The 22,441-nt window shown below is 51.4% G+C and overlaps 1 protein-coding gene across 5 annotated transcripts in view; it reads left to right on the top strand.

The window, feature by feature from the left end:
• Positions 1 to 16,313, top strand: part of IFT122 (intraflagellar transport 122) — a 67,097-nt gene extending 50,784 nt beyond the window's left edge. For 3 of the 5 annotated variants that reach the window (XM_014542732.1, XM_014542731.1, XM_014542733.1), the window contains 11 exons: positions 1,535 to 1,706; positions 3,142 to 3,244; positions 5,187 to 5,327; positions 6,663 to 6,814; positions 9,480 to 9,580; positions 11,935 to 12,100; positions 12,978 to 13,089; positions 13,746 to 13,871; positions 14,853 to 14,932; positions 15,250 to 15,414; positions 15,868 to 16,313. In XM_014542732.1, coding sequence (XP_014398218.1) covers positions 1,535 to 1,706; positions 3,142 to 3,244; positions 5,187 to 5,327; positions 6,663 to 6,814; positions 9,480 to 9,580; positions 11,935 to 12,100; positions 12,978 to 13,089; positions 13,746 to 13,871; positions 14,853 to 14,932; positions 15,250 to 15,414; positions 15,868 to 15,957 — 1,408 coding nt within the window. In that variant the 3' untranslated portion in view covers positions 15,958 to 16,313. The remainder of the gene's footprint in view (positions 1 to 1,534; positions 1,707 to 3,141; positions 3,245 to 5,186; positions 5,328 to 6,662; positions 6,815 to 9,479; positions 9,581 to 11,934; positions 12,101 to 12,977; positions 13,090 to 13,745; positions 13,872 to 14,852; positions 14,933 to 15,249; positions 15,415 to 15,867) is intronic. The other 2 variants (XM_005870031.2, XM_005870030.2) reach the window with 1 other exon arrangement.
• The last annotated feature ends 6,128 nt before the right edge of the window (positions 16,314 to 22,441 follow it).

Genomic DNA, 22,441 nt, shown 5'->3' with positions numbered 1-22,441 from the left:
TTCATGCTCATACACGTGCATGTGTGTGCATACATGTGTATACTCATGTGTACATATATGTACACACACTGCCATGGCTGTTAAGGGAAAGCAGGTGAGGGAGCAGTTTCTGAGGTCAGCTCAGTCTGAACTTTAAAAACTGTTGGTTGTTCTGGAAGCCACACTGTACTTCATAGGGAGTGGTGGCCCAGATAGGACCTAGGAGAGGGGCTGGTAAATAATGAAATCATCCCTATGAACCCCACTCTGTGGTTGATGTGTGTCCAAGAATAAAGTTTCTTGAAGAAAGAGGCACAGATTCCCCCTCACCCCCAAAATTATTCTTTTCACAAAAGGGATGGTACAGGAGAGAGCCAGACAGATTTAAGTCCCTCTCCCTCTAGTTTTTCATGTCACTTTCTTTTGCAACTGATATGTACCAGGGTTACCTTGAGGAGACTTAGATTAGTTCAGGAAAGAGACATTCAGCATGTTCTGCCCTTTTCCGGGTCTGGCAGTAAAAGGTGCCTCTCCTCCAGGGACATTTGGTTTGACGGGTGGGGCTGGGGAGCTCTAAGGGGCTGCCTGTGCCACCTTTCCCTAAAATGTGTTGTTTCTCTCCTGAGAAGTGTTATTTTTAGATTCCATTATTATTCTAAGTACAGATTGACAGGCCTCCCTGAGCTTGCCTGTCTCTGAGACAAGGATCTGTTACAGCTGCCTCCCCTTCCTTTCTCACAAAGAGCAAGCTGGGTAGGACCCATTTCCCCTGGGAAAGCTGGTTTTACCCTAAATCCTGGCCTGACTAGAGGGAGCAAGCACATTTCATTCAGCCCCTATGTCTCCTCAAGCAGTGGGAGACCAGTCACTACTGGGAAGAAGTGTTGAGCAGTGGTGCCTGTGGACCCTCACTCATGGTTGGCACCTTGGCCGGGAAGAGAGGCACAGTCAAGATTTCCTGCAGACCTCTTTTCCGGAGCTCAGAGCAGGCCCCGCACAAGCCTCTCCCTCTAGAGGTTCCGTCACTGAAGAATTTTCACGCCTCTGCCTCTATTTTCCCTGAGAATTCTCAAAACAGTGGTGGGAAGAGCCCTTTGCCACTTCCTGGCTGCAGAATCTTGGGCAGGTTGCTTCACCTTCCACCCTAGCCTTTAGTCTCCTCATCTGTAAAATGGGAAAACAGCACCACCTCTTAGGGTGGTGGAGATTCAATGAGATCACACATGCGAAAACTCATGGCACTGTTCTTGATACAGTGGGTGATCAGTAGATGCTCGTTTCTCTCCCCGGGTTCCTGCTGGATAGATCAGTAACTCCCAAAAGGGGGAGGGCGGAGCAGTGTCCTTTAGCAGGCAACCTCTCCCTGTCACTGGGCGCTGTTTCTGGGTGTGTATTCACTCATTTAATAACCCTCTCAAGCACCAGGGGCCGATACTATATTGAGCACTGACAGCAACATGAAGTGGTACAGAGCCTGCCCTCAAGAAGATCCGCTTCCTTGCCTCAGGCTCCTTTCACAGGAGTCCATCTTCTCCCTGTGTGCTTGCCTCTCCAGGTTAATTGACATTGCCCGCAAGCTGGACAAGGCCGAGCGGGAGCCCCTGCTGATGTGCGCTCATTACTTCAAGAAGCTGGATAACCCTGGCTATGCTGCCGAGACCTACCTGAAGATTGGTGACCTGAAGTCCTTGGTTCAGCTTCATGTGGAGACCCAGCACTGGGATGAGGTGAGGGTGTCGCACGCTTCAAGGGTTAGGGGATCCTGTCTGAGCCCTGGGCCACAGGGGACTTTTTGGGGTTTAGATGGAGAGCAGCTGCCCTCATTGTGATAATGAACATTAGCCTGGCAGTCAGGAGACTTAACCTTGAATTCTCCAAGCCAGAGTATTTTGGCGGGCCTTTTGATACTAGCTTTCCATTTGTTTGCTTGTTCATTCATTCAGAGCATCTTTATGGATTGCTGTACCAGCCTGTGATAGAGACTGGGCATGTGAGAGTTAATGTGACAGCCCCCATTGCCTGCTGTTGGTCTGAGCTGCCTCTGACCAGCACTACAGGCTGACACATGTCTGACATGGAGAGACACCTGTGTGACATTTAAAACCTGCTGGGTGGCAGAAAAGGTCACCACCCATACTTTCCAGGTGCAGGTTGCCAGAGCTATTTAAGAGGTCGGCTCCTCTTCCTCCTTCTTGCCTACCTGGCCCCCTTAAAGACCTAGGCTCCTCTTGCATGAAAGGCAGGTGAGTAGAATTAGCCAGGTCAATAGGAAGATGACTGGGATGAGGATGCAGAAGCAGTGATGTGCTGCCCCGTCTGTATCTTGAACTCACCCTCTAGCTCACTGGCTACCTGTGTCCTGGATTGAAATTCATCCATGAAAGTATTAGAGACTGCACCGTTGGTCCTTACCCTACCCACCAAGTTCTAGTTTACAGAGCCAGAGTGTAGGACTTTTCTGGGTATGAGTTGTCTCACTCCTGTCTGCCCTCTGAGTGGCTCCATCTGGTGAGGTGACATGGCCACTTATGAGAAAAGGTGGAGCCAGGGACAGAGGTAATAATGGCGTCTCAAGATAAGTTTATCAGGAGATTTCTCCAGCAGCATAAATTACAACATCTTGGAACGACTCAGTCCTGGCTGTGTATCAGGCAAACTTTCTCCCTGTTTCCACATACTTTCCCCTGTGACTCATTTCCAATTCTCCTGCCTGACAGGTGGTTCTGGGACTTAGATGAAGCAGTCACCGGGTCCCATACAGCATCAGTCCATCATCATCTTTGATAGCTAATACACAGGATGATGATAATGTCAATTCTGTTTCCTTAGGTGTCGCCTGCAATTAAAAGAAATCTGTTTGCAGCGGTACAGGAGCCCACGCAAACCCTCAAAATAAAATGTTTCCGATTCTGTGCTGCTTCTGTGGTCCAGAAACAGACTGTTGTTATTGAATCCAGTCACTTGCATATAGCTGTTAATTGCCTTTGTTTTCAAAGAGCTGATTTGTTTTTGCAGTTCTGGGGGCTGTGGGGGGAGCACTCTCCCCCTCTGAGTTGTCAAGCTGGCAAAATATGACATCCCTGCTGGATTCAGCCAAGTGCCATGTTTTCAAGGGGGCTGCAGGGGCTCTTTTATTACAAATGCATTGGTTCCTTCCTCCAGGCTTTTGCTCTGGGCGAGAAGCATCCTGAGTTTAAAGAAGACATCTACATGCCCTACGCTCAGTGGTTGGCAGAGAACGATCGTTTTGAGGAAGCCCAAAAAGGTAGGTCACACAGACTGGCACCTTGCAGAAGGAGCAGGAGAGGGCATTGCCCAGATACACATTTCAGGAAGGCTGCCAAGCTCCTCCCTTTGTAGACCACCAAGATGTACGACTTTATCTGGGCATGTGATGTGTTTACTGATGAAGGTGTGGGAAGTAGGGAAAGAACATGGGCTCTGGAGTCAGACACATCTGGTCCATCACTCACCTGCCTTCGGACCTTACACAGGTCCTATCTCCCCTCTGAGCAAAATACCTTGCACTCCAATGTATCTTCCCATTTAATCCTCACAATAGCCCTATAATGTAGGTGCCGTTTTATAGATGAGAAAACTGAGGTTGGAAGTGATACAGGGATTTTGCCTGAAGTATCACAGCAAGGAAGTGACAAAGAAGGAATTCAAGCCAGGTTGGGGCGAGGACAAAATGAGAGGATTCGCACAGTGTCTAGCACAGTCTCACCTGACGCTTTCCTCTGCCATGGATAGAAATGGGTTCTATTTCTGGCTCAGTTAAATGGGGTATCCTCAGCTCCTCAGCATTTCCACAGGTAAAGCGGGCTGCATACTGGGTATGGCAGTATCTGAAACAGAAGTGAAAGAGAGTATAGAACTTTAATTGGTAGTAATAATTTAAAAATATGATTGCCTTCCATGTCAGGCACTGGCTGGGCACGTAACTACATAACCTTGAATCTCGGCAGCAGCCCTGCAGAGACACAGACACTAACTGTGCCCTGCAAAGTCACAGAGCCAGAGAGTGACAGCCCGATTGGACCAGATCTGGCTGGCTGGCTGGGGAACCTGATTCTTCTGCTAGATTTTGCTGCCTCTTCAGGAAGTCTTCTAATTGAAGTTGGGTGTGTCATATTCCATAGCATCTCATTTACACGTCTATATGGTTGCCACCTCCGGACACGTTTTGGAACAAATGTCTCCCTGTTGAATCTCCTCAGCTTGGTAAAGCCCCCTTTGAAAGACAGCGTCTTCTCTACTGCTTCAGCTTTTCCAGAGAACCCAGTTGTTAAAGTATCTGCATGTTTGGGCAAAACATATCAACCTATCCATCTGTCTGTGTCTGCCCTTCCAAGAATCCATCGCCATAGTAACTTGGTACTCAGATGAGAGATTGCAGATGAGAATGGAACAAAGGCCAGACCTTTTCCTTCTCTAAAGCTGAGGATTTGGATAATCTGAGAGCCCATATGTGGGCAAGTGTCACAACTAGAAGTGCTTCTCTGGCAGCCCCAACATCCCAAGGTTCTGGCACACAGTATGTACAAGAGATTGCTCTTAAATAGAATAGGAACGATTTAGAGATTTTTTTGGGCTTGTTTTCACAAATGTTTGGTTGCTGGAACCAAGCCAAAATTTTTTCAAGGTTGTCATCAAAAAGCACTCAGTTGAAGACTGACTAAGGACTTGAGTTGCGCTCGGTTCTGTGACCTTGGCATGCTGCTTTTCCTCCACCTTGCGGAGCCCATTAAAAAAGGTCTTCATAAGTCTGTTGTGATGACCCAGTGAAGTAAGCAGCAACAAAAGCACTTTCTAAACCACCAAACCCATTCAAGTGTCAGGTCCTGTTAGCGTCACCTCAGAAATCACAAGGCTTTCCCCTGGAGTGGGATGGGGGCAAAACCTCACTGATGAAGAACTACAGTTTTATCTTTAGACTTTGCCCTGCAATTTGGTCCCTCAAGTTTTTCTTGCTGCCATGCCTTTACAAAGTTGGTTGCCTTTTCCCAGCCAAAAGGGAGCATATCTCACTGTAGTTTTTTCAAGATATAGCCTAGGTTATTTATAGCCTTCGGCCTGAGAGGCGCATCCCAGCAACGAAGTGCGGCAGATGCTCTGATGAATGTCCTACTTCTCAGCAGCCCCTTGCAAGCCCTGCAAAATTCCCTCCAACTCCCTGAATCGTATGTGTTTTTGTGCCCCTCCAGCGTTCCACAAGGCCGGGCGGCAGGGGGAAGCGGTCAGAGTGTTAGAGCAGCTCTCAAACAACGCTGTGGTAGAAAACAGATTTAATGATGCTGCCTATTATTACTGGATGCTGTCCATGCAGTGCCTCAATGTAGCTCAAGGTAAGTAAACAACAGCCAGGCCGCTTGTTTTCCCCGGCCCGCTCTGGCACCAAGATAAACATCGAAAGAGCTGGGACGTTTTAATTAAAGCCTTGGGCTTGTTTATTGGGTGTATTGTCCGTAACCCTGCCTTGCAGTGCCCTAATCTGATGTGTCATCTTTTTCCAGTTTGCCCATAAGCTTAAAGATGGTATGAGGACCATCCTGGGGTTATAGATGGGGGTGGGGTCATACCCTGTGTTGCTAATTCAGAACATGTCTCTCCCCTGCTACCTGGGAGCCCATAACTGGACCTGGGTGAGCTCCGGTTTTAAAAATGTTTTTAATTAAATGAAAAGATGAAGAAGAGATCACTTTACAATAACACACTCCAGATTCTCACTCATCCCAAGCAGAAAAATAGTTTCAATGTTGCTTTCATTCACAAGACTTCCCACTGAGGGAGTTCTGAAAGCGGCTGGGACAGAGAGATGTTCTTTTTTTTTTTTTTTAATATATTTTATTGATTTTTTACAGAGAGGAAGGGAGAGGGACAGAGAGTTAGAAACATCGATGAGAGAGAAACATCAATCAGCTGCCTCCTGCACACCCCCCACTGGGGATATGCCCGCAACCAAGGTATATGCCCTTAACCAGAATCGAACCTGGGACCCTTTAGTCCCTAGGCCGATGCTCTATCCACTGAGCCAAACCTGTTAGGGCCAGAGAGATGTTCTTTACTAGACCGAGGCCAGTATGCAGGAATGGGAAAAACACTGGAATTGGAGGCAGCTAGGTGACGTTACAAGTCACAATTCCTTCCTCAGCTATGTGTCCCTGTCTCTAGCATGGGGGTAATCCTGCCCCTCCTTCCTAAGGCTGCTGTGAGCCTCACAGAAGCCATGGTTACAGTTTGATAACTGTCAAGCTGGGGTGTAGGTTGGTATTTTTCTGTTCTGGCCAGTGGTCTGTGATTTTAATAAGGAACAGCACAGTGGAAAGAGGCTTGAGGTGAGCATGAATAAAATCGGCCCTTGCCCACCCTCCCTGCCAGGCTCCTCTGGTATGACTGAGTGCCAGTGATCAAGCTCTTTCCCTAGCTGGTGCTCTCTCAGTGGAATGACCTGAGAGAGCATAGTGTGGGCTCTGGGAGAACCTCCGAGAAATATCCACAGACTTTCCCTGGCCATGTGCTCTGCCACGCTGAGACTTTCCCGGTCTTGGGATGGCCCCAGCTTCTAAGCAGAGCACCTTTTCCATTCATCGCACCTCTTTGCCACTCTTCCCAGCGTAGTCCTGGTGTTGGGGGAGAACTGTCAACTGGCAAAAGTGCCATTGCCTAGCTTTTCCTTCTAGACTGGTTTGACACGCCTCCTCCTTGTTCCCCTACTCCCCTCCCACTGCACACCGAAGATCCTGCCCAGAAGGACACAATGCTCAACAAGTTTCACCACTTCCAGCACTTGGCTGAGCTGTACCACTGCTACCATGCCATTCACCGGTACACGGTAAGATGGCCCGGAAATGGGCACCTAAGCTAGGGGCACTGCCTACTGAGATAGGGGCACTGGACTTGTCTTCAGTAAACCCACTGGGCAGAGTGACCTTCTGAGAAATCCTGCTCTTCTCCTGAGAAACAAAGTTTGGAACTTTGATTTTCTTTGATTGGCTGCTTATTTGACATGTAGCAAGCTGTGGGCTTCTGAATTAGTCAGCCAGAGCTAAATTGGGCCTTTCTAGTTGCTTGTTTCAGGTTTGGATGACTCTGACAGACTCTAGGTTAGCCAGACAAAGGGCTATCTAAAGTGATTGGGGTGAACATTCCATGGGGCTCTCACCTAGATGGGTGAAAGCCTAGTTCTAACAAAGGCCTGAGGTCCCTCCCTAGCTCTGCAGCTGGCTTGCTATGTGACCTTGAGCAATTTACTTTCCTTCTCTGGCCTTCAGTTTCCTTCTCTATAAAACATGAGGGTTGCCAGGCCGACATGGCTCAGTCGTTGAACGTCAACCTATGAACCAGGAGGTCACGGTTCGATTCCCGGTAAGGGCATATGCCTGGCTTGTGGGCTCCATTCCCAGTGTGGAATGTACAGGAGGCAGCCAATCAATGATTCTCTCTCTCATCATTGATGTTTCTATCTCTCTCTCCCTCTCCCTTCCTCTCTGAAATCAGGAAAGTGGCTTCTTTCCAGGTGAGCACCTGAGATGAGGGGCTCTGAAGGGACTTGCAAGGGCAGACGAGGTCCCTTGAGACCACTGCCCCTGGTGTGGGAAGGAGATGAGATGCAGGCTTGATGGCTGGCTCAGGCAGAGCCTATCAGAGGAGTCTTTCTTGCCAGACTCTCCCCAGAGGCAAATAATGTGCCAAGAGTTCAGCACAAAATAGGGGCAAAGAGGTGCCCAGGTGGAAAGCAGACCCCAAACTCCACTTAGGCTCACAAGTCAAGGCCCCAGCTCAGTATCAGTTTGCCTGAGCCACTTCGAGCCCAGCTCTTTCTCTTTTTGCTCTTCTTCCTCTAAACCTCGGGGCATGAGCATGGGGTGTCTCTTCTCTGTAACAGCTGAGCCTATGTGCAGGACGTTTGCACATCTGTGAGCTTGTGGCAACTTCGTACCAGCTGGGGACCTTGGCTGTGCACTCCAGTTGAGGCTTCTTCATTAGGCCTCACTTCATTCAATAAATTCCTACTGTGTGACAGGCCCTGTTCTGAGGCCTCGGGACACAGTCCCTGCCTCTGAGGAGTTCATAGTCTAGTAACAAGAAGTTGTAGTAAAGTTCCTTCAAGGGACTTCCTCGAGAAGGTGACCCCTAAGCCCTAAGCCCAGAGGAGGGAGGTAAGTAAGGATGGGGCAAAGTGCAGAGGAGGAGGAAGAGCATTCCCGGCAGAGGTCACAGCATGTGCAAAGGCGTGGCGGTAGGTGGTATTTTAAGGTTTGGCAGTCAGGTCCCAGCAGAGCAGCTCTGATGCAGAGCAGACTGGGAAGGGAAGCAGCAGACCTTTCCTGGCATAATGGCTTCCTTCCCAGAGGAGAGGAGAGGAGAAGTGCTAATCCTGAGGAACGCCCCAACCCCTGTTCTTCCTGGGACATTTCTTAGCTTCCACACCTAGTGCAATGTAACCAGAGGCAGGCTTCTCCCTGGCTCTCACCCAGAAAAGGATGCAGTCTCAGGTTTTCTTGGGTTCTTGGAACTAACAGAGGCTACAGACATTTAAGTGAGAACTGGAGAGAGAATGCTGGGCTCTGAACTGAAGTGGTGTAAAGTGAGTCCTAGTGACTTTAGACCAATTAGGGCCTAAGTCCTGATCGCTCCATAATGAGAGTGGTCTAGCAAGACCTTTAAGGAAATGTCAGTTTATTTCCATTTAAGCACTTGAGAGAGGAGGGGTGACTGGCCTGAATTAGGCATTCTCATCTAAAGCAGTCTCAGTTTGCACACACTGTGCCAGATTCCTTCTAAGTGGTATTCTTAACTTTTTATGGACCCTTTCTGATAGAAAATGCCCTCTGGTCTGCTGTTCTGAGCTTCTGGCAGCCCCTAGGTATTCATTCGGTTAATGTGTGTTGAGTGCCTCATCTTTTAGGGCCTATGCCAGGTGCTGGGGCACAGGGATGAGCAGTTGAGGGGCTCCACCACATGTGCATATTTGGTGGGCATTGAATGGGCAGGCCGCTGTTGGAGAGCAGAGAAGAGGTATGTGATTTTATGCTGTGGGCTAACTACCTCCCTGCAGGTTTATAGCATGGTCATGTCCTAAATTGCATAAGTATCTTCTCTTTTCGAGCTAATTGGAGACAGCTTGAGCTCAGGGAAATGGAATCATTACATACCCCAGAAGCAGTGCCACTTGGGAGACATGCTTGGGCTTTGGAAATCAGATCTGGGTTTGAATCCCAGCTCTGCTCCTTTCTAGCCGGGTGACCTCGGCAGATCATCTCCCTGGGCCTTGGTTTGCTTGTTAGTACAATAAGGATGAAAATACATCCCTCACAGGACTGTGTTAAAGACCACGTAAGATAGTGGCTATAAAATGCCCTGCACATAGTAGGTGCTCATTAAGCAGATCTGCTCATTTACTAAAGTATCTTAGAATTATTGGCATCTGCTTTTCAGCCTGGCCCAGCAGTGGCTCATTTGAGGAATTCAATCCCTGTTTGCTTTTCTTACTGTAGGAGGAGCCGTTCAGTTCCCATCGTCCCGAAACCCTCTTCAACATCTCCAGGTTCCTGCTGCACAGCCTGACGAAGGACACCCCCTTGGGCATCTCTAAAGTGTATCCTCTCTCTTACCCCCACCCTCTGTCCCACCCCTCTTGTCTAATGGCCCTGAGAAGTTCTTTCCAGAGCACTTTGCTGGCAGAAGCTTCACTCTCTCCAGCAGCCCTCAGGGAAGACAGAAAGCTTGCCCAGCGCTGCTGTTTGCTGTAGAAGAGGCCCAGCCAGGGAAGCCGAGGGGCTAATGCCAAGAGAAGATTAGTTTACAGGGTTCTCCGTGCTAGACCCAGCACTGAGTCTCCAGCCAGCACGCTCTCCAAGCCCTCCCGGAACCCACAAATGTGGGTGTGACTGCGATACAAGAAGCAGCAGGCCTTTGGGTTTGGAATTTTAGACACTCCCCTAGGGAGGCCAGTGGATGGAGCACCTGTTGTGCACCAAACCCCTTGCCAGGCAGTAGGCAACAAAGCTGCCGTCTAGTGGGAGAGGTGGACCTGTCAGGGCCTCGTTCAGTGGGATGCATGCTGTTTCCAAGGGTGGAATGCAGCTGGGGTCTTGGCCAAGGAAGGCTGCCTGGAGGAGGTGATATCCATCCTACAGGCTGAGGTAACCGGGGACGACAATAGAATAGATATTCCAGGAGAGTATCTAACACATGGAAAGGCCAGGTGGTGAAGTGAGCATGATGTGCCAGAGGAGCTGAAGCCTGCCTAGGGAGCCAGTCTGGAGAGGCAGTGGCCTTGGGGCCTCCTCCCTCCTCTGGCTGGTGCAAGCCACAGGGAGGGCTATAAGCAGAGAATAGGCAGAGGGCCTATCTGCCAGAAACTACCAGGAAATGACTAAAATCTTTAAGGTCCAGGAAGTCATAAAGGACATAAATATCCTCTCCTGTTGGAAATCTTGCCATTCTCTCAGCCCCTTTCCAGCTCCAATGGGGCCTTCCTTCTGTCAGGAAAAAGCCCTCCCAGGAGAGGGCTCAGAGTTGCTAATCAGGTGTTTCTAACACAGTGGTCTCAACCTTCTGGCCCTTTAAATACAGTTCCTCATGTTGTGACCCAGCCATAAAGTTATTTTTGTTGCTACTTCAGTGATGGGCACATGGACCAAATCAATCACTTCAGCCTGCTCTACAATCCATTTGGATTGCTCCATGATTAATCTGGCTCAGGTGATCAGGAGCAGGGAGGAAGACAAAGGAGTAAAACAGTGGTTCTCAACCTCCCTTTAAATACAGTTCCTCATGTTGTGACCCAACCATAAAATTATTTTCGTTGCTACTTCATAACTGTAATGTTGCTACTGTTATGAATCGTAATGTAAATATCTGATATGCAGGATGGTCTTAGGCGACCCCTGTGAAAGGGTCGTTCGACTGCCAAAGGGGTCGCGACCCACAGGTTGAGAACCAATGTAAGGGTTCCAGGCCCAACATTTACATCTCAGAGGAAACTCCCACAAATCAAGCCTTGGCTTCAGTGACTGAAACCCCTGCAAATGAGTGGCCAAGGACACACCTGCTGGGGTCTGAGCACCTGCGCCCAACCTTTCCAGCAACTCCATTCAAGTCAGCAGAGTTTGATTGAACCTCTGCCCTGAGCTTCACCCTGTGCTGTCCACTGGGGACCTGGGAATAGCTCCAGATAGTCCCAGACTTTGAGGAGTCACAGTGAAGACACAGACAAGGAGTCTTACCTCCATATAACTGCTGGAGTGGAAGGAGCCACACTTGGGGTGTGGGGAGCAGGAACCTCAGGGGCAGGAGAGTGGGGAGGAGGCATGGGACTGGCTGGGGAAGTGGGTTAAGGTGTTCACAGGTGGACTGGGAAAGAAGGTCAGGCTGGGTCTGAGTATAGCCAACATTTGAGGTGACCTGAGATTGAACACAGTGTCAGCCTCAGTCTGAGGAGCTCAGAGGAAGGCCTCAGAGAGCAAGGGAGGCTGCCACTCAGAAACCACCCCGGCCCTTGGGGAGGGTAGGCAGAGAGAAGTGCGCTGCACCCAGTGGCCTCTGTAAGCTGGACCTGAGGGCAGCTCCCCAGGCAGTCTGGGACCAGGTTCTACATGGCAGAACTGGAGTCGGAGGGCTTGGCTGGCAGGCTGGGCAGGGTGGGGAGAGCCATTTTGTCCTGGTCAGGGTACAAGATGAGCCAAAGCAGGCCCAGAGAACCCAAGCAAGGTTAAAATAAGTAATGGAAACTGCACTGTCTTTATCTCTGAAAAAATCTCTGGGCCTTGATATCCGAGAAATACACTTACATCCCATAAAAGAACTAAGTACTCCTCAAGCTCCTGCTTGTGCCCTCCTGGCACCAGCATGAGCTGTGTTCTGGCACTGGGCTCATTCTGAGGGTAGGCGGTGCCAACTCTCAGGCCCCAGTGTAGGCTTTGTTGTCCTTAACCCTGTGATTGACAGGAGAACACTCTTCACTCTGGCCAAGCAAAGCAGGGCCCTGGGTGCCTACAAACTGGCCCGGCATGCCTATGACCAGCTGCGGGGCCTATATGTCCCTGCCAGGTTCCAGAAGTCCATCGAGTTGGACAGCCTGACCATCCGCTCCCAGCCCTTCCATGACAACGAGGTGAGGGCACAGCCCTCTCAGGCTCCTCCTCTGCAGCATCTTTGGACATCTCCTGACGCATGCTCTCAGTTGTCTGTGTCCCTTCGCCTGCCTGAGCCCTGGCTTGCCAACTCCTGCTCTTTCCTCTCCGCCCCTCTGTTCTCCACTCAGCCCTTTGTGCTCCAGTTGCAACGCTCAGCTCCCCTGAAACCCACAGCCCTGCCCCATCTTCTTCCTAGCCCTCTGAAGGTTCCATTTCTGCTGTGGCCCTGCTCTGTCTCTAGCCTCCCTCCACATCTCCATGACCAGGTGGCTCTGCCTTCACCTCATCCTAAGAGCCCAAGCCCTAGCCCGCCTTCCTTCTGGAACCAGGTTATTGCTCTTTGGTAAATCCACCCCATGTCTGTGCCCAGCCCTCTTTCCTCCAACCCAGCTAACTACTGTCTCTCTCACAATCCCCTCTTTAAGCTCATGGTAGAGACTGGCATCAGAGAGACATGGCTTCAGATCTAAGTCCCACCATTTCCTAGCCATGTCTCAATCTTTCTGAGCCTGGGTTTCCTTCTCTATCAAACAGGGGCACACATAATAGCTTTCCCATAGTGGCTGTAAGGGTGACAGAGCCAGTGTAGGTGATGTGCTTAGCACAGTACCTGGAGCATAGTAAGTGGCTGGTGAATGTGGCCATGGTTATTGGCATTCCTGCCAGGAGAACAGAGCTGCTAAGTCCTGCCTGTGAAGGAGGTGTCCAGGCCCCAAATGACGAGGCCTCCAGTGTCTCTGTAGGCTCTTACTCTGCTTCACATCGCACAGAGCCCCAGGCCCAGTGCCCCCACCTACCCAGGTGGCCTTTCCTCTTAGCAGCTAGGCCCAGTCTGTGGTGCTTGTTTTTTTGCAGGAGCTGGTGCCCTTGTGCTACCGCTGTTCTACCAACAACCCGTTGCTAAACAACCTGGGCAATGTTTGCATCAATTGCCGCCAGCCCTTCGTCTTCTCCGCGTCTTCCTATGGTGAGTCTGGCTCATGTGGAAGGGGCACCGGTGAATGGCTGGGCTCAGTCCACTGCTTGTTGCCCACATGTGTCCTGATTTGTAAATTGGGGACAGTGTGACAGCCATCCTGCCTGACAGATAGAGTCATTCAGGGTTCCCAGAGACAGGACGCACAGTGCTGCGCGAACCTGAAACACCCATCCCCCAGAACCTTGTGTGAGGCTTTGCATAACATAAATGCCCCAGGAATAGAGGCTACTGGTTGGGCATTTGGTCTGGGAGGCTGAGATGGACTCTCAAGTCCCAGTTCCTTCTATGTTGACATAGGATCCGAAGCCCCTTCCCAGTAGCTGGGCGGAGGCCTTGCCTCTTCCCTCAGAGAGGAGCCCATCCAGCTACTAGGGGAAGAAGGAGGGCTAAAGGCCCAGTTCTCATCCCCATACACACAGACAACCCCCCACCACACCACACCCCTGCTCCCGGACATTGGGCAGGCAGGAGGGGTGTCCCTGCTGCTCAGCTTGTCTACTTGATTTCAGAGAAGCCTGCCGCTGGGTGAGGAAGGAACTCTGTGGCCCTCCCACCTCTCTCATGCTGCCTGGTGAGAGTATCCAGCCCCCAGCTTCCCACAGGGTGCCATCCCCCAGCTCCTCCCCGTGCCCTGTGTCTTCCAGAGGTGCTGCACCTGGTCGAGTTCTACCTAGAGGAGGGGATCACTGATGAAGAAGCCGTCTCCCTCATTGACCTGGAGGCACCAAGACACAAGCGTGAGAACAAATGGCAAGAGATAACAGGCAACAGTATCCTGGGCATCGGCTTGACCCCTGTGTGTGCCAGCTGAGCTCAGGGCCTGGGTGTGAGGAGAAGGCAAGAGGGCCTTGGAGGATGGCTGGGCCAGGGAGGGCAGGAACATGGCAGGCAATTGCTGAGTGAGTGGAGAGGCCCACATGGCGGCATGGACAGGCCTCACCTGGGGCCTGTGTTTCTACAAGCTTCCAGGTAATGCCAATGCCACTGGGCCATGAACCACATTTTGAAGAACAGAAGACAGAGGAAAGGTCAAGAAGAGAGACAGAAACTGTGTCCACACACCAGTCCTCTGCACACATACATCTGCTTAGGCTGGATTATTGCTGCTGTGTGAGGCCACATCCTGTACCTGACTCAGCACCAGCAGCCTCCATTCTGGGGGACCTTTTGCGTGGGAGCCCCGCTGCCCTGGCCTCACACAGTTCTTCCACCACTGCCTGGCAGAGGTGGAGGCTCCCTGGGGACCTTCAGCCTAATCTGGCCAGCCTCGGGATCTGCAGGAGCTCTTACCCCCTTCTCCATGAAACATGACCTTCAAGGCCATCTCAGAAATATGGCCTGCAAACCACCCGGCTACTGCTGAATGTTTCTCCGAGAGCTGCCAGTCGCTGGCCCATCTTTTCTACAGCCACACACAGCAGGCCCTCAGGCCTCTGCTCACATGGTGCTTCTGGCCGGCAGGCCCGTGTGAGCCATGGCATGGTCCCTGTGGGGCAGCAGAGCCCATCAGAGCCCCTTTCCTCCTTTCCCACCTGAGCACGGGGGCCCAGTCCCACCCTGTATGACCAGGTCTGTGTTTCCTACATTCCTCCATCTGGAAACCTGTCTCACCAGCCCTGCCGCTCTTCCCCGGAGCTGTAGGGAGACACCTGAGGCCTGGATGGAGCTCTGTGAGTCTTCACATGTTGGTTGGAGGGTGGGACCTGTTTCCTATTCGGCCTCAGGTTCTATCCTTGACCAGACTCCTCCAGATTCCCAGACTCTGAGACTGGACGAGACCATGAATTCCATGGGAGATGATGACCCATTCACGGCAAAGCTGAGTTTTGAGGTGAGGGTGCCTCTGTGAGGCCAGCAAAGCCCATTGGGAGGGTGGTCTTAGGTCTCTTCTGTATACATTCCTTGGTGAGAGGGAGAACTGCTTCCTGTCAGGGCTGCCAGGGAGGGGGAAGGGGTGGGCTTTCTGTCACTAGAGATGGCCAACAGGGGCTACATGACCTGGCAGGGTTCTGTCAAGGTACTTGGCGGGGGAAATCTCTGGGGTCCTTCCTGGCCACTCCCAAAGATTCTGGGATCATGGCCCACATAAATGTGTTACTATGACTGAGGGCACCAGTGCCCCCTGCTTCCTGCCTGCCCACCCTGCAGCAAGGTGGCTCGGAGTTCGTGCCCGTGGTAGTGAATCGATCGGTGCTGCGCTCCATGAGCCGTCGAGAAGTCCTTATCAAGCGCTGGCCCCCGCCCCTGCAGTGGCAGTACTTCCGCTCATTCCTACCTGACGCCTCCATCACCATGTGTCCCTCCTGCTTCCAGGTACGATGCCCACTGCCTGCAGCTTCTGTGTGGTGTCCAGTTTCTTTCTGTTGCTTTTCCATTTCCCAAATTTCCCCTTGGGGAGGCCGGGCATCTGGGAGGAGTACAAGTGATCTCTGAGCAACCAAGGCCCAGTTGGGAGAAGAGACTCAGCTGTCCTCCCTCCTTTGGGTTGCATCCCGGATGCTGTCTGGAACAATCATGCCCCTGGCCCTGGGCTGTCTGCATGTGCTCTTAATCTGGGAGGGCCGGGAAAGTGTGACTCACCTTTGAACTTCATTTAGAAAAAATGGGGCCACTTCCTCCCAGTCCTTGGACAAAGGTGTTCTAGATCTGGTGGTCTAACCTGACGCACTGCCAAGCCATTTCCCATGGAAGGGCAACAGTCTATGCCAGGTCGGGGCTGATGCACACCTAGAGCGGCTGCCCAGAGTCACGGCTGTCTCTCCTCAGATGTTCCACTCGGAGGACTATGAGCTGCTGGTACTTCAGCACACCCACTGCCCCTATTGCCGGAGACATATTGACGACCCCAGCCGGTGACCTGCACCCTGGGGACCACCCATCCCCTTTGGGCCACCTTGTAGTTGGCAGTAGAAGAAAGAGGTAAACTGTTAGAATGTGTGTTCTGCCCAGCTGAAGTTTATATTTTAGGGAGAGGCCTTGTGTAACCACGGAATTCCTATTTATGGCATTTCATACCTTTTAAATAGCACCAGAAGATGGATAAGAGAATGTACATATATTTTTCTAAAAAAAAAGTCTGTTACTTTAAGCACGGTTCTGAGTTGTTCATGGCAGCCTGCTGGAGTCCAGAGATCTGTCAGACCATTAACATGTACACTTTGCAAACAGATTGCCTCAATAATTACAAATAAAGGGGCTACTTATTTTCATCAGTGTCTGCATTTTAGCAAATCTTCATATTGTCTGCAATTTAATTTCCTTATGCAAAAGTGCACCTGTTTCTAATTTGATCCAAGAGGAACATTATATTTGTGTTCTTTTAAAATTTAATCTAATCGAAATGGCAATATGGTAGTGAGAAGGGGAACAGGGTTTATTTATTCATATATTTTGGTTTAATGGGGCTCCATCTTGACAAGAAAATAAGATACCTGGCTCCAAAGAAGATGGCAGAGAGGGCCCCTCCCTGGAGGTTATACTTCCTGGCTGGGGCCAGGCCCCCTCCACCACCTTTCCCCCCGCCCCACATGGCCTCCAAACCAACCTGAGGCTTTTCCCTTCCCTCCATCCATGTCCTCAAACGAGTGGGTTCCACTTGAGATCCCACTAAGGTCCCTTCCCCTGAGCATCAACAATGTCCGATTTACCAGTATAGCTCAAGGGCATGGGTGGGTAGCAGATGGGAAGCTGGGGAGGGAGAGCTGATACTTACTGGGGACCTTTTCTGTGCCAGGCGTGTTTCATATGTTGTCTCAGTTCTCACAGCATCTCTGTGAGGAAGGGTGATGGTTTCCATTATACAGCCACGGGGATGGGTGGAGGTGCTGGGGCCCAGGGAGCTCACCCCACCTGGATGGCAAGTCCTTGATCTGTCCATCCCAGAGGCCCCACTCCCTGCACCTTCCACTCTGCCTGCCCAGGAGGGAGTGTAAAGTCCTGACAGCAGGAGAAAGGGAACATGTCGAAAACCACCCTCATGATTAGATATTGAGACAGAGCACAACAAAGGTCCCTGTTGGAGGGATGACGAGGGGAGCGGCTGCAGAGGCCAGCCAGGGGTGAGTGCAGGAGCTGGACCCCTGCCCCACCCTTCCTCCCTGCCTCCCTCTGCGTCTCTCTTTGGAGATAATGGAGGAAAATGAAGAAAAGGAGCCAGACAATTGTGCCAACAGAACTTCTCCGTTGAGTGTGTAATTACTTATGATCATGCATGCTCTCTCTCACTAAACATTTATTAATGTGTTAGGATTTCCATTAGCGCATTACTTGAACTGAAATCATTTGCATATGGCTGGGGAAAAGAGGGGAGAGGAAGAAAACAGCCTCCACCACCCAACAGGCAGGTGTCAATCACATTGTCAGATCAGATGGTCCATGACTAAAGGCAGAGGGAGGGGACCCAGACTGAGACTTTAGCATGCATCCTTTCAGCTGAGTAACCGTGTGTGCCTGCCAGGTCCTGCTGCCACGAAGCTGAGCTGTGGAGGCCTGCGTCTGAGAAACAATCACTGTAACTCCCATTAAATCAAGTGCTTACTGAGTGTCAATCCCTGTGCTAAGCACTTTCCACACAGCATCTTACTTAATCCTTACTAACCTCTAAGGATTCTCCTTTTACTGATGATGAAACAGGTTCAGCAATGTTTTCTTTCATTTACGGAATATTTATTGAGCCAAGACAGGATTCACACCCAGCCTTTACATGTAAGCATTCTGTTCAACTGCTCTCCTGTCCCGACCTGGAGGGGTCTTGACCAGGTACAGTTTTCTCTCCAAGGCTCAGTTTCCCGATGTGTACAAAAGCGCCCCCTCCAGCTCTGACACCGAGGTTCAGGCCTCAGTCTCCATCTGCTGACCCTGACAGCCCCTCACATACTGCGATGAGAGAGGCCTCACAGGGATCCCGAGGTGCCCATTTCATTAAGAGGAGACTGAGGGCTGGAGGGAGGAGTATCTGCAGAGGCTGCACAGCCTGGAAGAGGTTGAGCTTACGACTTTGTCTTGACCGCTTGTCTCCAGGCCTCAACACTGTTCCCATATTCTTTTTTTTTTTTTTAATATGTCTTTATTGATTTCAGAGAGGACGGGAGAGGGAAAGAGAGATAGAAACATCAATGATGAGAGAGAATCATTGATTGGCTGCCTCCTGTACATCCCCTATTGGGGATCAAGCCTTGCAACCCAGGCATGTGCCCTTGACCTGAATTGAACCTGGGACCCTTCAGTCAGCAGGCTGACGCTCTCTCCCCTGAGCCAAGCCAGCTAGGGCCCCATATTCTTGAAAGGAGAAAGTGGGGAAGGGGGACAAGGGGTGGCCCAGAAAGAGTCCCAGGCCAGACTTCAAGTGGGCCTGGCTCTAGCCCGGCCTCAACCAGTTGGGTGTCTCCATCTATCCCCAGCGATGCTACCAAAGCCAGGAGCCTCTTGTGACTCTCAAATAGGTGGACAGATGCCCCTTCTCCAAGATTGCTGCCAACTGCAAATACCAGGTGACCTCCCACTGTGCCAGCCCTGCCCTTGGAACAAGTAGGAGGCGACCACTGGGTGGGGGGCTCACCCTTGGCCAGGCTGTTACCCCAGTGCTCCCTGGTATTCCTCCACCCAGACTCCAGAACATCTTCCCAAAATGGGAACCATTATCAGTGCCCCTGCTGCCAGCCAGCTAGCACCCAGCTCCTAGTCCTCCCTTCCCCTGCCACACATCCTGGGCCTCAGCGTCTTCACACCAGCTGGCCCTTGCCTCCCTTGGCCTTGGCTGTCTAGGCTGGGGGGTCTCTCAGGCTCCCTCCTGGTCCACAGCTTGCTACTCTGAGCCCCCACTTGAGGCTGAGAACAAATTCCCACCTCTCATGGTTATTAGTTTTTTCCCTTGTTTGCTGCCACCTGAGGGCAGGGACCATGTAGGACTCATATCAGTGTCCCGAGCACCCAGCCCTCGTGCCCAGAGGTGTTTGGCAAATATTGGAGTAGGAGGAAAAGAGAGAGAGGGAGGAAGAGGGGAAGAAGGAAGAGGAGATGGGAGGAAAAGAGGAAGGAAGGGGAGGAGAGTCAGTTTGTCGCCTTCCCTTCTTCCCCCTTGACATTCCCAGCTCAGTCTAAGTCAGTGATGGCGAACCTATGACACGCGTGTCATTTTTTTGGTTGATTTTTTCTTTGTTAAATGGCATTTAAATATATAAAATAAATACCAAAAATATAAGTCTTTGTTTTACTATGGTTGCACATATCAAAAAATTTCTATATGTGACACGGCACCAGAGTTAGGGTTTTTCAAAATGCTGACACGCCGAGCTCAAAAGGTTCGCCGTCACTGCTCAGGCCTCACCCAGCCTGGTGACGCAGTCAGGTGGGACTAAGCCAGTGAGGGGAAGCAGGAAGGAGGAGGAAGCTGCTGCTGATCAAGCAGCACCTCTATGCAGAGGCTCAACAGCTAATTGTGCCCCTCCAGCTAAACCCTAATCCCTGCCCCCGTCAAAGCCCTGCTCCTGGGCTCCCAGAGGGGCTGGGAAGCCCTGAGATGGCTGCGTCTGTCTTCTGAGACAGCCAACCCCAGGCCCCCGTTTCCACCACTTACAGCTCCTCACAGCTGGTTCTCAGCCTGGCTGAGAGGCCAAAGGGGTAGTGGCTCAGAAAGTCACCCACACTCAGGCTCAGCCACTGGTGTGCGCTGTGACCCTCTCTGGACTGCCTGGCACGGAGACGAAAGAGCTCTGGCTGAGGGGTTAGATCAGAGGTTGCCAACCTTTCGGGACCACCTGTTGGCGACCGCTGGGTTAGAAGGCCCCGGTTCAATTCCAGCTCTGCTAAGGAACCTCAATCTCTGAGCCTATTTCCCCTGTGTTCAGAGGGGAGTGAGGCCTCACCACAGAGGCCGGGGGAGTTGTTCATTTATTCAACAAGTATTTTTACTGAGCACGTACTCTGGACTGCAATCTCAGAATGCAGCAAAGAACAGGCTGGGCCAGCCCTGTGTTCTAGAGAGAGTCAGTAAGAAGACAAGTAGGACTGGTGCTGATAGTGATAAGTAGTGAATAGAAAATGAATGGGGGGTGGGGTGGGACCTGGTGTGTAGACTTGGGGTGTGGGCGGTCTCCAAGGATGTGAGCTAGGAGTTGAGACCTGAGTGAGATTCAGAAGAGGATCACACTTTTCCCAACACTCACTGATCACTGACAGGCACCAGAGTGGGAAACTGAGGCACGGGGAAGGAAGGAGACGGGGCTGTGCCCTGGCTGTGTGGCTGCAGAGCCTCAGTCTGGATGAAAGGGTAGGTCTACCGGGGCCGTACCCAACGAGGGAGGACCATGAAGCCTAAGTGGTGAGGTCCGAAGGTCCACGAGGCAGGCCCTGGTGGGAAAGCACTCGGGCTTATCCTGCAGTCAGGTGTGGGTCCCTGAGGTCTCCATGCCTTATGGAGACAGCAGTCTGAGGGGAGGAATGAACTTCCCAGGCTCCCCTGGTGACACAGAGCCAGTGACATCCCCTGCCCTTCGGGGCCACCACTGCTGCCCCAGGCTTGTGTGACTCCATCCAGGGCCTTTTCACTACTCAGTACACCTTTTTTTGGTTATTTATACCATGGTGTAAAGGACTGGCAGAGCTTTCCCGTGACCTGTCTTTGTGCTGGAGGAGGCACAGCCAGGCAGGTTATAGCTGGGTTGTCACTGCTTTGTCACGTGACCTGGGCAACTCACTGCTGGGTCAGGGTAAGTGACTTCTAGTGACCTTTCAGCTCACTCCCTGAGCCTGTGGCTCTGAACAAAGAGCATTTAAAAAAATATATTTTATTGATTTTTTACAGAGAGGAAGGGAGAGGGATAGAGAGTTAGAAACATCGATGAGAGAGAAACATTGATCAGCTGCCTCCTGCACACCCGCTACTGGGGATGTGCCCGCAACCAAGGTACATGCCCTTGACTGGAATCGAACCTGGGACCCTTTAGTCCACGGGCCAAAGCTCTCTCCACTGAGCCAAACTGGTTAGGGCCATTTTTTGTTTTTTTTTTTAAAAATTCTTTGCCATGCCTTATGGAATACAGAGCACCATCACCTCAGCGATGGCCTTTAATTCCCCTTCACCTCGACCTGTGAGGGTGGGATTGTTAAACTCTCTCACAGAAGAGGAACCTGAGACTTAGAGCGGGGAAGTACTTCCTGAGGTAACGTAGATACATTCACTCTTTCCACAAATGGTTGTTGAGCACCTACTCTGTGCCAGACCCTGGGGATGCATCAGTGAGCAACACAGACAGGAACCCCAGCTCTTTCTAGTTCCAGGGAAATGATTCTGCTCCTGCCACATGCTGGGCACCAGACGGCTCTGAGGTCCCTGTGGTGAGCGAGACAGACCCCAGCCCACATGACAGCCTGGGAGATGGACCAAAAGCACATGAACAGAACATGAATTAGAAGCTTCCAGGCTGTCATAAGCATAGGAAGGGACACGAAGGTGCTGAGGTTGAGGGCTCAGCCCAGCCAGGGTGGGGCTCTATAGGGGCTGGTTTTGACTCAGGGAATCCAGGGCTCCTCCTACCAGGGGCCAAGCTGTGTCAGAATCAAACCCTCCACCTTGACCTCATTAGCGTTGGGCCTAATCACTGGGCCAAGCGCCTTAAACTACAAGAGGTCACACCCCATCCACCCTGCCATGCCACCCTCTGCATTCATTCCACCAACACACATTTCATCAGCCCATCGTGTGCAGGCCCTGACACCGCCTGGACAGGCAGGAGTCTGGAGCCCCAGGTGGGCTGGAGGGAAGGGGGACACTTGTTTTTAGCAGACAGGTCTAGGAAGCCCAGGTAGGAAGAGAGACTGGGTGTCAGAAAGCTCAAGGGATAGAAGTCTCAGAGACAGAGACACTTCCCTGCTTGCCTTGAATTTCCAGCCACAGGGCCTTTGCACTTGCTGTTTCCTCTGCCTAAACATCCCCAGCCCCCAGATCTTGTCAGGGCTGGCTCCTTCCATCATTAAGTTCTCGGCTCAAACTTCACCTCTGAGACTTTGCCCAGGCTGCTCTAGATAACAGTGTCTTGGGAGTGGATCATGATCTAAACTTTTCCTATATATTTTTTGCTTCATTACTTGTTTGTAATGAAATGCTTCCTGCAGGCAGGGGCTTGGTCCTCCTTGTCCACTGTGTCTCCCAGAGCCAAGCAACTTGGTCGATACACATTTGTGGCTGGACAAGCACCCTGCGTGCCAGGCACTCCCAGCTACCCCCTTTATTCCTAGGAGGTGCCATCGCATTCCTGTCACAGATGAAGGGAGCCTATCAATATCAGGCCTCCATTTGGTCCCAAAGCTCGTCCTGCTATTCTGGGACCCACCCTTGTGGGGT

This window comes from Myotis brandtii, unplaced genomic scaffold (genome assembly GCF_000412655.1).
Source record: "Myotis brandtii unplaced genomic scaffold, ASM41265v1 scaffold312, whole genome shotgun sequence".
NCBI lineage: Eukaryota > Metazoa > Chordata > Mammalia > Chiroptera > Vespertilionidae > Myotis > Myotis brandtii.
Note: the sequence above shows the minus strand (reverse complement) of the source record. Positions and strands in the feature narration are given on the sequence as shown.